This window comes from Epinephelus fuscoguttatus, linkage group LG19, assembly GCF_011397635.1.
Source record: "Epinephelus fuscoguttatus linkage group LG19, E.fuscoguttatus.final_Chr_v1".
NCBI classification, from domain to species: domain Eukaryota; kingdom Metazoa; phylum Chordata; class Actinopteri; order Perciformes; family Serranidae; genus Epinephelus; species Epinephelus fuscoguttatus.
In genome coordinates, this window is record NC_064770.1 from 24,922,704 (window position 1) to 24,938,228 (window position 15,525).

The window sequence follows — 15,525 nt, forward strand, 5'->3', positions numbered from 1 at the left end:
CACCAAAACAATCTAGATTGATAAAAAGCACTACAGGTAAGAGGAAAAACTCGAACTGTCCCTTTAACAATCCCATGTCTCCATAGGGTTATCAAACATTACAAAAGCCATTATACATCTATCCCATAAAGTAAAGAGAAATCTGAATTGGCCTCCAGGGATTACCCCATCATATGGCTCTCAAAGAGCAATGCATTCTTTAAGCACAACCTACAAGAGCAATCATCTTGTCTACATCCCAGAATATGCATCTGTCAGCCCACTTCCATAATGCATTCTTTGTCAAGCTCCCCTGTCAGACAGTTCAGCCCGGAGATGAATGAGAGCTATCATGTAGGGGAAAAAAAGAACATAAACCCCTATAATCCCCAGGCATTGTAACCACTTTTATACATATGTGAGAACACAGATAATGCACAACATATTGTACATCCAGTCATATTCCCATGTAAAAGATGTACGTGTCCATATGGATGTAGGCCATAGCTTGACAGGTATCACTGGTCTGATACTGCTGATACTGACTCAAACATCTTAATTGGGTATCTGTCACTATAGGGCCAGTCTTTCAATTCAGTTCTATTTTTCCATCTGATTACAAGTGCAGCACAACATCATGTGTCCGCTAAGGAAGCTAACAACAAACATGTCAGTTGTTTGAAGGTATTTCTTGCTTGCTGCGCTAACTAGTTTTAATGCTACTTGCAATATCATGCATATTGCACGACGTGATTTTCCCAAGTAGGACATGCTCCTGGATCAACATCCCACATTGCATTCCGGGACCAACGTTGTAGTCAACCAATCACAGCCCTCGGACATCATCAGTGTGCTGCTCCTGTGCTTTTCAGAGCTAAGCTAATTTTCCAAATTAAAGCTAACATTAGTACAGTTAAGCAAAATCAACAGCAACACAGAACAAAAACCTTATAAGCTACTGCAGGGTTAGTATGTTAGCTTGTTAAGTGGTTGGCTATGCTAACAAGAAAGCTTGCCAATAGGCCTGTATATTAGCGAATTAACTTGCTAACTCGGTTGGCTATGCTAATGAGTAAACTTGACAATAGACAAGAATATTAGCAAGCTAGCTTGCTAACTAGGTAGGCTATGCTAATGAGTAAACTTGCCAATAGCCTAGTATATTAGCAAGTTAGCTTGCTAACTTGGTTGGCTCTGCTAATGAGTAAACTTGACAATAGACAAGAATATTAGCAAGCTAGCTTGCTAACTAGGTAGGCTATGTTAACGAGCAAACTTGCCAGTACCCTAGAATATCAGCAAGTTAGCTTGCTAACTTGGTTGGCTATGCTGAGTAAACTTGACAATAGACAAGAATATTAGTGAGCTAGCTTGTGAAGTAGGTAGGATATGCTAACGAGTAAACTTGCCAATAGACGAGAATATTATCAAGTTAGCTTACTAACTAGGTAGGATATGCTAATGAGTATAATTTTAATAGGTTATAAAAAAGGAGGGAAATATGTCAATCACAGGTATTTGCAACTGAAAAACAATATTATCCACACTTTTTGTAACTGAACAATAGTCTAGCCTACTCATTAGCATACCCTTCCTAGTTAGCAAGCTAACTTGCTAATATTCTAGGCTATTAGCAAGCTTACTTGTTAGCATAGCCTACCTACTTAGAAAGCTAACTCACTAATATTCTAGCCCATTGGCAAGCTTACTCCAAACCAAAGGAGACTGCGCTTTTGAGATTGTGGCACCTAAACTTTGGAACTCTCTCCCACTGAATTTAAGATCTGTGGACACCTTCAAGAAGCAGCTTAAGACCCATTTGTTTAGACTTGCCTTTGTTTGATTTTTTTTTTTTTTTTATGTTCTATTTTCTCCGTTTACTGTGTTTTATGTCTGTATGTATATTTTTTGCTTCATTGCCTCTGTAAAGCACTTTGTGACTTTTATGCTCTTGAAAGGTGCTATATAAATAAAGTTTATTATTATTATTATTATTATTATCACTCAATAGCCCTCCTAGTTAGCAAGCTAACTTGCTAACCCTGCAGTAGCTTATAAGGTTTTTGTTTAGTGTTACTAAGACTTTTTTCAGTTTTTCAAACTTAATTTTTGAAGCTTAGCGCTCAATTAGCACAATGCAATTTTTAAAGAAGCACAGGGGCTGCACACTGATGATGTCAGAGGGCTGTGACCATAGATATATATACATAGATGCCGCACCCTGGCTTGTGGGATGCGTCAATACCGCCGCCATCTTGCCTAGGTGCTCTGACCGGTTCAGACCCATGTCAGACTCGGCAAAAATGCCACATTTTTGCTCTGCATTTGGGTGTACGAATGAAAAAAGTGTTAAAACCAAACACAAGGGAATAACATTCCACAGGTAAGAAGTTGTTTTACAATATTTTACTGTTACGAACATGTTTAATGAAATATATATCTCAAAAAGTGATCCTTCTTTTAAGCTAATCAAGTAAAGTAACTGTCCTGATCTGGTCCTAATGCCAAATTAAGCTAAGGCTATGTCACACAACTTAAAGAAAAAAGGTTAACATTTAACGTTATATAATACTACTTATAAAATTATGATGCTTTGTCAAACAGCTATGTCGGTGTACGTGTTATTCCAAATTATCTGTTTCATGGCACCAACATGACATAATGCAGTATAACGTTAGTAGTTAACTTGTGGCCTGAATTGTAACTACAAATTATGTGGAACTGCGTTTTTCTGACACACTTATTTTGTGTGTAGTTTCCCAAAAAACACAGATAGGAGACGGGCATGGGTAGCAGCAGTGAGGAGAAAGGACTTTGTCCCAAGTGACTCCTCAGTCATCTGCAGCTGTCATTTCAGACCTGAGGACTTCGACACGACTGGGCAGACTGCTAACAATAATACTAGCTACTGTACACTGTATTTTTTGTAAATATGACCTAATAATGTAAACAGTTCTGTGTCCAGGCTCCCATGAGCACTGTGGTGTTATACATATGAGATTAAAGCAAAATTTGTGTAAACATGCAGCTCTCAGTCATTTATTTTCACTTGTACAAAACCAACGTTTGTTAATCAGAATCTACACTGCAGCTTGGCACAACCCTGCTGATTTTTTGCACATTGTGTGAAATGTGAATAAACATTTATAGTCAAAATTAATAATTAAATGACATCGTGGTGGGCATTGTACATCTAGTAAGAAAAAAGAATGTTTATTACATGGGGAAAGTTTAGTTTAAATGTGTTGTAGAACTATTACTGTTACTTTATCTACATAAGATCATATATTTTGGTATGAAAAGCTGCATTTTTTATTTAACCAAGTATCCTGTATCATAACTACATGTCTGACAATTGTAACAAACCAAAGCGCATGAAAATCGGTTGAAAATTCAGCGAGTAATAATGATTTTAATCATAAATAATCTCCTGCCTCAATAGACATACATGCATTAGGCAGCGCGGCTCCACCTGGGCAAGATGGCGGCCGCGCAGACGTATCGCTCCAATGAGGAGCACCGTTGAATGCGGCATCTACGTATATATATCTGTGGCTGTGACTGGATGATTGCAACGTTGGTCCAGGAACGCAATGTGGGATGTTGATCCACTTGGCAAAGTCACGTTGTGCTTGCAATATCAGCACAGCCAAGCCAAGATGCTGGAACATGATTTATTAATTTAATAATGCATAACAATTCAGTAAATTGATATCTGTGTATTTAGGCCAATTTGTTACATTTTGTTTTACAAAGTTGGGAAAGCAATGTTTAAGTCAAGCTTGATGTTGCCTTACACATTAAAGAGTGATACCAGTGACTCCCACACTGTGAGGCATAAAGCTTATTACTTCAACACTGGTATCAGACTGGTACTCGCTATCAGACAATAACCAAAGCACAGGTATTGGGACTGAAACAGTGGGATCAGTGCATCCCTGTAGATAGATAGACACTGTTTCAGCAGAGAGTTAATTAAAGCCACAGATCTTCTCACTGCAGCATCACTCTGTTACACGACCCTGCAGAATGACACTATTGGCATGAGAACAACAGTACGGTGCAAAGACCGGTTAGTGGGAGTGAGATGGATGCTTGATGGGTCTGTTGTCCTTTTGCATTCAGTACCAGCATTGATCAGAAAATACATAATTTTTCCATTCCATTACTCAGTATAAACCTGAGGTTACCACCTTCTAAATGCACAGCAGCTCTACAGTCTGGGCCCTCCTGACACTGATCATCATGCCTTTTACAGTGTATGGTAGGTTATATTTAAACTTAATCGCTGTAATCTTGTCACATACAAAGTGTGTGGAAATACAGTTGCTGCTGCACTGATGTGCTTTATGTAAATAAAGGAGAATAGTCAGAATGTAACTTTAAATAGGCATTATACATAATACATACCACTTCCACAGCTTAACAGTCTCCATCCAATATTTTTAATCATTTATTTTACATTACATAATTTGTTATTAGTTTGTATATGAGCATCTTATTGGTGATCTAATCTTAATTTGACCTCAGTAACCCCATTATAACTCTGCTTTCATCTTTGTCTCCCTCACTCCTCAGCCTTTCCTTTGCCTTTCTCCCCTTTGGCTGCCACAGTATCAGATGTCTAGAGGGAAATGTTACACTAGCAAAGATGGTGGCAATAGGGTGTTGATTTCAGGACATGTGTGGCACCTTGAGTCCAACGCAGGGGCATTAAATGAAAATCTGCTACAACCTTTTGACTGTTAAGATGCGCAAAATAGGTCAAATTAAAAAAAACAATAAAGATATTCAGTGCTCTTTAAATGAGCAAAAATCAGAAAACATTTCAGTGTCTCACACACTGATTTTACAAGGATGACTGTCACACTGACAGGGGGTGGTGTTGCCCAGCTGCCACACCTGTTAATGATCTGGCCACTAATTACTCCGTCAGCAGCTGTTGCTGATGGGCTTTGTCAAGAAAGAACTGGATATATAGGAGACACAGAAGGCCAGAGGTTACTGTCAAGTCTTGTTAGTCCCAGTGAGCTGCTTGTCTCAAACCATAGCTACTGAGAAGTACAGGGTGCTGCTTTTCAGTTCACAGCCATGGCTCTTGGACTCCTTTTGAGGTATGTTTTACTGATGTCGAGCATTTCTTTGTTTCAATTCCCTTTTAATAAAGCTCAATCAGATGTTTGTTCTTTATTGGCCTCTCGTGCAGGGTTTCCTGGATGTGTTTTTTGCTGTTTGTTGGGAGCACTGGATTACCAACTTTAAAAGGTAATGACTTTCTCTTTTAATTACCACATTAGGCCTTGAATATGCTTTGTTTCATCTTTATTGTTAATTTCACAGGGTATGGATATCCATACAAGAATGACCCTCATAACATCGGTGATGATTCAAACGATGAAGCACTAAACTCTGATCTGAGTAACTGGCAACCTTCAAATAACCAACCGTCTTTCCCTGTGCACACAAGCTTCAGCAAACCTTCAGATGCACAATGGCCAGGTTCAGCCTCAGCTCAGCAAAACCTGCCCAACAGACCCAGTGCTCCTGAGGCGGTGAGGCTTACTAATGGTGGCACAAGAGACTGGGGCATGGAAAACCCTGAAAAACCACTTGTGTTTCCTTTAAGCCCAAACTACCAGCCGAGTGATCCAGCAAAGCCCCAGCCAGGCCTTATCCAACCTCGTCCAGCAAAGCCCCAGCCAGGCCTTATCCAACCTCGTCCAGCAAAGCCCCAGCCAGGCCTTATCCAACCTCGTCCAGCAAAGCCCCAGCCAGGCCTTATCCAACCTCGTCCAGCAAAGCCCCAGCCAGGCCCTGTCCAACCTCTATCAACGTCACTTAGTGTTGCCTCTGCAAACCGCATGCCTGCCTCTCCAGCTGGTGGCTCCACTTCACCTGCCCTGTCCTCCCCCTCTCAGGCTGCACAGTCTCCCGGTTTTGATTCTTGGAAGCCTGGGCCAGTTAGCACCGGTTATGGTGTGTATGAAAACCGAAACCAGGACTTCACCTCTGGCTCCAGTCACCCTCATCTTGTCTATGAAGAAGTCTTTCAATATCCATCTGAGAACACTGGGCCTTCTTCCAGCACTGCAGGAGGGTATAGCCAAGCTAATTACATGAGCGGGGGATCTGCCTCCACACGAGGGGAACCCTCATTCCCCCGTTACCCAACTAATGTAGGCACCAAGCCAGTCTTTCCATCTGGGCTGCACCTCGGGTTTGGTAAAACAGGCTTCCGTCTACGTGATAGGATTTCTCAGCTTAGGCAAAAGGCATTCAACGCCCCAAAAGCTGTGGTTCCCCAGCGAGTGAGTGAACCAATCCCTCCTCCCCCGCCTCCTCCAAGCTATATCGTCCAGTCCAGAAACGGCTACCAGCGAGCCATGCATCTCTTGAGCCACTCAAAGTACTCCCCAGAATTTCCCTCTCCAATGCCTGTGCGCTCACAGGGCGTCAAGGGTCAACCAGCTGCTCCCAAAGGTGTAAAGAACCCTCAAAGGTATGCCAACTTCTCACAATTCTCAATGCTTGTTTGACATGATGCCTAACAAAGCTTATCTTGCAGCACCAAATGGTAACCAACATGGATATGCCTGTGTCCAACTGCAGGTAAATTGTTTCCATTAATCTTAATGTTTCAAGTAACGTCCAGCAAATATTAACCTCTGCTTTCTTGCTTGCAGAATAATGTGCCCTTTGAAGAAATAAAACTTTTTTAAAATCAATTTATTGTGTAAGGGTCTTTCCTGTGACTAGATCTGCAACCTCCTACAATATGCTTATGGATTCACATGCTTGCAGGTGTTTAATTGAGGTTAAGCCAGACTGAGTAAGACTTAAACTGGATGTTTGAACAAGATGACAAACTGCTCACAAAGCGCAAGAGTGCTCTACTGTTCTGCTTTGAGTGTGAAGCTCAGACCGTTAATCTTGCAGGATATGTATTGAGCTGTGTTCCTGGGTCAGACAAATGGTGACTGACAAGCTACACTAGGATCTTTATACCTGTAAAAACACACATGCAAGTGGATTACCTTGGCATTGAAATCCTTGTTTCCCAAATCCCCTGCAAGAGAAGATGCAATTAGGGCTGATGTATTGTGTTCCACATCTATAAAATGAGCTGATATGTCTCAAACATTCAGCCAAATCAAAGTACACAAAGAAATTTAAGTATCTGCAAACTGTCACAAAGCTAAAATATCAAACTTACTGAAGAGCCACAAACACTATAGTTGCACTTAACATTCTCACAAATCTATCAAAGTGAGAGGCAGTTTACAGACGGGATGCTTACCATATGAAATCTGTGCAATGGCTGCAGAACGTCGGCTGCTTGAAAAACCTCGCAGTAAATTTGTGGTTTTTCACTTCATGCACATTTTTCTGCCGCAAAGCACCTTTGCGGGCGAAACGGTTCCCAACCCCAGCTGAGTCATTATAATGTAAAAGATGGTCAGCCATAACGGGGGGTTAAAAGAAAACAAACTACACAGCCACAACTTGGTGTTGTCCCGACCGATTTTTCTGTGAGGTCCTCTTCTTCGTCAGAGGTGCAGTCTCTGCTGGAAAAGCTCCTGACACACCGCACGCCTCCCCTCTGCCTGCTCCACAGCTGAGCGCTTCTTTTTCATTCAAAGTGACGTCGCTCAAGTCTGCCTTCACGTGCCGTGGGAATATTTCCTTTCAGTGTCAGCGCACAGTTTGGAGTTTATAAGAAGTGGATCTGGGTTACCTAAACACGACATGCACGTTCACTAATGTTCTGTGTACTAGATCAGACTATTAGGTATTGTGTGTAAAAAGTATTGATGTTTTGAGTTTTAATGAGGGATGAACCCAGGCGATATGCCCCTACAGCCGTTGACCATCCCACCAACTGAAGGTGTTTGGCGCCATCGTGTGGACCTGTGCTGAATTGCAGGTTTTGACTAAGCTAGATAGACAGCAGAGGCAACTATCTCAAATATTCCACCTTTTTTGTCTACATTTAAAGGGGAAAACCACCTAAATTAAGAATTCCAATGTTATTTCCATTGCCATAAAAGTATAATATTTCTAAAAATGAGCTACTCAGTTCAATTTTTCAATTCAATAAGCTTTGTTGGCATGACATTCCTTACGGCACTGACCACTCGCAGACAACAGCATTGGTATATTTTTATCTATAAGGCAATATTGGGCAAACTTCCGGCCTACCTCTGCTCCCTTCTTGTATTTTTTCCCTTGTTACGGAAAATTCAATAAAGACATCTGCCAAAAACAACAACAATGTATTATTACAAAGGAGAAAAAATATGAAGTGAAGGAGTAGATGAAAAGGCAGAGTGTGATCTGTGATGAGATGAACTATAAGTTGTTGTGTTGGTTGTCTCTGAGGTGCATCTATGACGCTGACGCTGTTTTCTCCAAGCAGATGTTGCATTTTAGTCTGGTCACAGAGTGGGTTTACATTTAATTTTTGTAAAAAAAAAAACAAAAACAAAAACAAAAAAACAACCCTTTACTCTGATGTGTTTGTATGTGCTATACTGTAGCAGGAAATGTTGCACTGTCTCCACCTGTCTCTGAGGACAGAGCTGACACAGCCTGTCTTCTCTAGGCAGCCTGGTCTGCCTGTGTCTGCCAGTCTGTACAGCCAGGCTGTGATCACTGACTCTCAGTTTCTGACTGGTTACAGCGGACAGATAGTTTGCCATTGCGTACTGTCTGTTTAGAGCCAAATAGCATTGGAGTTTGTTTTGGGATTTTGTGGTAGATGTCTAGTAGCTCATGTAGTTTTCTTTTGCTTTAATTCGGTTGGACTGAATTGTGTGAGGGTTGTTCTGAGGCCTTGTGCTGTTATAGGAGGTGAGCCTCTGGACCAGCTGACTGAAAGGACTCCTCTCTATGATCTCCTCTTGGCAAGGAGAGCCTTGTAATGGCAGGAGTTGGGGTCACTTATTTTAAGGTGTTTGCAGAATTTGATTGCTGTTTTTGAATCCTAATTAAAAGGGGGGAGTTTCTTGTGATGCCACAGGGTATAAAGCAGGGGGTTGCACTGGGGCCTGTGAGGTGGGGGGCCCATGGAGACAATGGGCCCTTATGAGTGATTGCCACCTTGAAAATATGCCTGTGTTTAAAGAGAGAGTGTCATTAAATTTTAAAAAAAAAAAAATGGGCCATTTGCTATATGCCCTTAAAAAAGGCAAACCCATCTCCATCATGTTTATTTTTTCTTTGTTTGTAGAACAGTCAATAGCATATATAACAATATTATGCTAATTCTATAACTGTAAATCTACTATTATAAATCAGATATTCTCTAACTATGTTTCAACTATTAAAATAGTTAAATAAATTAAAGATTTCTTTCTTTGGTGTTTTTTTTTTTTTTTTTTTGTTATATATATATAACTCTGAGACTTTATGGTTAATCCAGTAGTTGGCGGTAATGCGACTTTGTGGATGCCCACCGCCGTTCAAAACTAGGAGAACGAAGAAGAAGCAGTTTCTATGGCAACACGGAGACGCTGCGTCTCTACGGAAACCGGATGTGGCGTAAAGAGAGGACGCTGAAGTTTTGAACCGTTTTTAGCGGCGGAACAAGTGTTCAAAGTGAGTAGCTTTGTAGTCCTTATTTTACATTTTCATGAACAGTGCCCCCCCTTTAGCGTGTCGTTTGTCTGTTTCCGGAAGTGAGTAAATAAAGTAACACCGCACGAGCGCTTTTCGGGTCTGCTTTAGCTTATTTGCTAATGCCTCCCGCAAGTACTCAGGTTAGCTACTTTGTAAACACTGTAGCTGTTAGCAAGGTGGTTGTCATGTTGTGTTATGTTTACAATAGGTGACACGATGTTACCGTGCCCGTTTCTTCTAACTAGCTATATTGCCACTCTGTTTTTAATCCGAGAAAACACCGTGTAGCTAGCTAACACAGTTGACGCTAGCTAAAAACTAACTGCTTATTAACCGTTGTATCCATTTATTTACCTCCTCAAGACACCATGAGCAAATGCGAGGACTCATGGGACAGGCTGGACACTGAGTTTGACCATTTCCTGCTGGACATGAAGCCGTATGTTCTGAAGCATCCCAACAAGACAGGTGAGAGTATATTTCACCTCTCGTCACCCCACTAAACATGGTCGAAACATCACTGATGTAGCAAATTAATATCAATAGACAGCAGGGTTGGAAATAAGCAACAGCCACCAGCCAAGTGCTGGTTAAAAAAAGTGTAAGGTGCTGCTGGATTGGCTTCACTGACCAGCCAAAAAACAATGGTAATCTATTGAGTGGCTGGTAAATTTCCAGATCCACTAGCCACTGTGGCAGATGGACAAAAAAGTTAATATCCAACCCTGCTGGACAACTACCACAAAGTAACTGATTAGATAATACATTCATATTTTTAATTACTTTTGTTGTCCTGTCCCTCTTTCTTCCACTGACCTCAGAGCGCCAGCGATGTGCCATATGGATAAAGAAGCTGTGTGACCCGGCCACATGTGGATCAGGTCTGACAGGTCGTAAGAACCGTAATATGCACGCTCGTTTGCTCCTTCACATGCTGAAAAGAGGGGTTCTAGAGAGGCCTTTCAACAGCAGACCAGAGCCTGGCAGTCTCAAGACACTCCCTACCTACATGGTAAGAATGGCTGCTTCATGGAACCATAAATATTGCTGTGTTGCCATCTAGCAGTGACATAACTTAGCACCTTCATTTGTACTAACATGAACTTCAAAAATGCTCACAAAGTTAACCATATAGACTTTTTTTTAAAAAACATAATACCCAAAGTCAGTTACAAAAAAACTGAATCTAGTGCAGTTGCAATTCATTAAATATAATTGCTGTGGATTTCAAGTACTCAGAGACTTAACCCAAACTTCACCTCCCATCTTTGAATTTTCATTTCTAGTCAATCTACTTTGACGAGCCACTGACTGGTCGATCTGTGGAGCACAGCAATGCAGGTCTGCCTGACTGGGTGACAGGAGAGCTGGGTGGCTACGCTGATGACAGTCTGACTGCCAGTTTGCTCAAGGACAGAACTAGTTCGACACCTATCACAGCTCATCACAGGTACTGTTTCACTGATAACTCATATTAGCTTTACCTTTAAAAACCAAAGATGAAACAACAATGACAATCATATAGCTTAAAAAAAAACCTTATGATGTAATGTGTGTTACATTTAAACAAAAAACTTGCCAGGAGCTAATTTTATAGCACAATGGCTGGATGTGTACATGGATCTTCAAATTGGTACTAAATTATTATGCATGCTTTCTTAACATAAGTTTCAAAGATATTAAAAATCCTGTCTTCTTATCACAAAAGCAATTCCTTAAATCATGGCTGCGTCATGTCCTATCTTAGACCTCCTATTTTAACTTAACAAATCTTTACTGTTACTTTAAATTCAATTCATCGGTACTTGTGGTGTCATGTTTGTCTCTACTTTACGCCTTGAATGTACCGATTGGCTACTCGAGATAGACAAACCATAATTTCAGCAGCTCTCTCTTATCATTGCCTAGCTTGGTTACTATCATGGACAAAACCGCTCGGGGCGCCTGACCAAGGCAGCCCCCTCACTCTGACATCTTTCCACTTTGTGCATGTATATGTCCTGTTTGTGCATGTGTGTGTCTTTTGGACCTGTGTGTTAATGACAAAAAAAACTTGCTCGGAGCTAAATGTATAGCACAATGGCTGGATGTGTACATGGATCTTCAAATTGGTACTACATTATTATGCATGTATGTATTGTTTTCCATACTATTACACCTATAAAGCTTTAATACTCGTATTTGTTGGATGTAGCATTGATCAGTACTGCTTGCTGTCTGTCTAAAGTAGCGTAATTTTCTTCTTCTTGGCCACAGTCTTGGCCAGCGAGCTGTGAGATGTGGTGAGACATGGACTTAGCCTCGCATCACCAGGCTCTTCACATACGGGGAAGAGCCTGGTTTCCATTCACTCTGAATTTTGTCTGGATTCTGATTCCAGTCTAGAGAGCGGATCCGGAATTCACCAAATTCACCAAAGTAAAAGTGTTCACCAAAATAAAATTTTAAATTCTGGCGCACCATCGAATTACAATAAAAGAAAAAGGTTAACTTAATGGCTTGGGGCTTTTCTTGTAAATTATATTCTTTAAATTAAAAAGTTTCACCGCATTTTTATTAGCTTGGTACTTTTATTTTGACGGAAAGGCACATCCATCAAATTCCGGATCCTGTCTCTCTCCCCCTCGTTCCGGTTCCTTGCCAAAACAGCCATTAAACGGCCCCAGACTACATGGACTTGATTCATTATTTTCCTCTGACCTCTTACATCAGCTAGGCATCGTATGTCAGTGGTCACACCATATTTAGTGTCAGTTATACTCCATCCAGACCAACACAATGACATGGGTTTAATCCATGTCTGGGCTCTTTCTGAAAGGGTCAACACATGTTTGCCAACCCTCCTTCACACAACCCTCCTCCTAACCAGTGTTGTGTGCTGGTCAGAGCCTGCTCGGCTGTGTTGAACTGGCGTTGCTACCCTGAATGGAAATAAATTAAATGATACTGATGTTTAAAAGTCACTTGACCAACGTGACTAACCGACAAAGAGAACGTAAATACAGACAAATTTTCGTTGGTGATTATTAACGTAATTCACAGGTTTATCAGTTAAATGTATGGAACTACCCCGCAGACTGAAGTCCCCTTTAACAGCAAAAGTGGATGCCAGCTGTCTCATAACAATGGGTCCAGATGAAATTACACTATCTGTCAGTTATCTGTATATTGGCAATATAACTTTTCCAAGTGGAACATACTCTCATTTATTTCTTGAAGAGTTCACAGTTGCTTATAAAAATAGCAGTAAGAGATTCTGACACCACTCTCTTTTGAGATGCATCAGATTTTGCAGATGAAAGTCAAATATAGGCCTTCTAGTTTGGTTTTGTGTTCCTAGACAAATAGAGTTCTTGAAAAGAGCGCTCTCCCCTTGTTCCAGCTGGTGACTTAACAACAAAAAAACATTTGGTCAGATATAGAAGATGCTACATATAACGCATAAGATATTTATCCATGCACTCTGTGTTGATGCTCTTTTATCAGACTCAAAACATTGAACTTGGCTGTGAAGCTGGATATACACGGCTTTCGTGACTGATCGCCCATCGCATTTGCTCAGCAGCGCTATCTGAAAAGCCAAAGACATTGCCAAGTTCTTGCATCAGTCTGCTTGAATTGTCCATTCTGACTTTTCAAAGAGATGCACTTCAAAACAGCGTGAGAGGATGAGGAACCTCTCGTATTCTCTATCCATCTTTCTCTTATTCTCGTCTTTACACTTTCGCAGTTGCTGAACCTGAGGTCTTACCCCCACAGAGGAGAGAGGAAAGCACAGAGTAGCTAATTAGCTTGTTTCTTAAACAGTTAGATTTTTATTTCAATATGAGCATCAGCTAAATGCCTAAGACATAAATATGTGTACTTTGGGTTTAGAAATGTGCCGCTTGATTAAAACATCTTGACTGAAAGTTGATGTGTTACTCAGATACACATGCACAAAGCATATAAATACACATAATCATGTATACACTCTCTCAACATGCCTCCCCAAATCATCAGTCATCCTAGTTTGCTCAAGGATATTTCCTCTGACTGCAGGCAGTTCAGGCGCTTGACAAAGTGATGTTAGTAATGGCTCAGGGTTTTTCATTCCAATTAACAAGGAAAGGCAAATCAGAGCCCAGTGGCTTGATATGCTCATTAGCATAATAAAAAGAGAGCACTGTAAGTGTAGTAAAGAGAGCTTAATATCCACCAGGGCACTGCGTAAGAAAGAGTACAGGCCCTCTGCTGCCATATGTAATTCAGATTTCACTGTCGGGGGTTGTAGAATATCTGAGCCTTAAAAACTCATCATTAGGGCTCGTCTTTAAATATTTGTCACACTTTAACTTGCATTATCTAACTCATGTCTGACTAGCAAAACAAAGAAGTATATTATACTACTACATACTTAAATCACTTGCTCCTTGAGTGTTAAAGAGTTAATGGACACTGTTATGTTACACTGCTTTTGTTTAGTTCATTAATAGTGTTTGTTTTCATAAATATAGTTGGTCAGTTAATTAGATTTAATATAAGTTGCTGTTGCAGGGCTCAGCAATAACTCCCTGATTAAATGGGTCAAGTAAAATGCCAAGTTGGGCTAGTAAATCTAGCAAAAAAGGATTCAACACATTTTTTTCTGGGGGCTGATGATAGAGGTAGCTACGGAGTGAGCCATTTCCTGCCTTTTCATCTTTGTTCAGAGCTGCACATGCACAGTACTGATTGGGTACTCACGTAAAATGGCCACAGGTAAAGACAAGGTTTATGAGCTGAAGTACAAGTGAGCATTTCAGTTGTCTGCGTTAATGCACCATTTGCCGCAAGTTTGAGAGCAAGGAAGATAAAATGGGATAGTTTTTCATCTTTGTTGTATTTGATAATTGCTAATAAAAAAAATTGTATGGGGCAAGTAACAATTTATTTTTGGCAGGTAGATTTCTGACCCACGTGCCCGACTGGGCATGTGGAAAAAGGAAAACCTTGATGTTGAACGCTGTGCTGCCTTATAGACTTATTTTTATCTAGCGGTGACTTATTCTTTCATCTTTATTGACCTATTTGTATGAACCAAAGGCTGCATCTCTTTGCATTACAGACGCTATAGCTTACATTACATGATATTTGAAACCGTGGTTATGCTCAGTAAGACTCAGCCCTTCCTGGATAGAGATAGAGAGGTTTTGTGGGGCGCAGACTGCTGAGTACCATAGTGTCTGATTGGGATAAGACCATGAAAGACGCTCAGATCACAGGCTAACGTCCTGATGGAGAAAATTAGCCCGGCCAAGAGTCCTTTTATGTGTCTCTCTCATTTAGATAAGATTAAATGGAAGGAACTCGTCTGACTCCCTATGATGTGGCAACGTTTGATCTCTGTCTCGCTCGCCATTAGTCAGGTGATGGGCAGGGCTTCTTTTAGCTTGTGAAATGGTCCAATTCAAATTTTCGAGATCTGAAGGCAAAGTTGGAATGATTCTCTGATGTTTTGAGATGTTACTTCAGTTTCCCACAGAAGTGGATGTGCTGTGCATGTGTGTGTGTGTGTGTGTGTGTGTGTGTGTGTGTGTGTGGGTGTTGTTTAACAGATACATCATCTAACCTCATTAGTCCAAAATGCCCTGAGCGCATTTCAGCACGCATTCCACGATTGCTGTGCTATTCCTATTTTAGCCACAAGATAGAGCCACCGCTTTGTCTATAGGGCTCATTCAGACAGAGGAATGCTGTGGGAAAGCAAATGCAGTCAGCAAGGGTCAGGAGATCATCCCAAACAGCTTTGGTGATTAGCCAACATGTCCTCTCCATCTTCCTCTGTCAGCTTGTTTTCAAAGGAGACAGATAATGATAAAGACGTACACTAAGGGAGAAAATGGAGGGTGTGGGTTTTAACTTGGGAATCAGCACTGCTGGCGTCAGGTTCACTGCTAAAGTTTAGTT

The 15,525-nt window shown here is 40.9% G+C and overlaps 3 protein-coding genes across 5 annotated transcripts in view; 2 read left to right on the top strand and 1 right to left on the bottom strand.

Moving 5' to 3' along the window:
• Positions 1 to 7,616, bottom strand: part of prkcab (protein kinase C, alpha, b) — a 157,417-nt gene extending 149,801 nt beyond the window's left edge. For both annotated transcript variants that reach the window (XM_049562434.1, XM_049562433.1), the window contains exons 1-2: positions 7,277 to 7,616; positions 7,014 to 7,045 (exon numbers count right to left, since the gene is read on the bottom strand). In XM_049562434.1, the coding sequence (XP_049418391.1) occupies positions 7,014 to 7,045; positions 7,277 to 7,443 (199 nt within the window). In that variant the 5' untranslated portion in view covers positions 7,444 to 7,616. The remainder of the gene's footprint in view (positions 1 to 7,013; positions 7,046 to 7,276) is intronic.
• Positions 4,949 to 6,716, top strand: LOC125880148 (uncharacterized). Its single transcript, XM_049562451.1, has 5 exons — positions 4,949 to 5,093; positions 5,186 to 5,244; positions 5,320 to 6,478; positions 6,545 to 6,588; positions 6,663 to 6,716. The coding sequence occupies exons 1-4, from the start codon at positions 5,071 to 5,073 to the stop codon at positions 6,555 to 6,557; spliced, it is 1,254 nt and encodes a 417-aa protein (XP_049418408.1). The 5' UTR covers positions 4,949 to 5,070; the 3' UTR covers positions 6,558 to 6,588; positions 6,663 to 6,716.
• A 1,886-nt stretch (positions 7,617 to 9,502) lies between the features above and the next one.
• cep112 (centrosomal protein 112) overlaps positions 9,503 to 15,525 on the top strand; it is a 136,083-nt gene continuing 130,060 nt past the window's right edge. For both annotated transcript variants that reach the window (XM_049562417.1, XM_049562418.1), the window contains exons 1-4: positions 9,503 to 9,576; positions 9,961 to 10,065; positions 10,419 to 10,609; positions 10,884 to 11,047. In XM_049562417.1, coding sequence (XP_049418374.1) covers positions 9,966 to 10,065; positions 10,419 to 10,609; positions 10,884 to 11,047 — 455 coding nt within the window. In that variant the 5' untranslated portion in view covers positions 9,503 to 9,576; positions 9,961 to 9,965. The remainder of the gene's footprint in view (positions 9,577 to 9,960; positions 10,066 to 10,418; positions 10,610 to 10,883; positions 11,048 to 15,525) is intronic.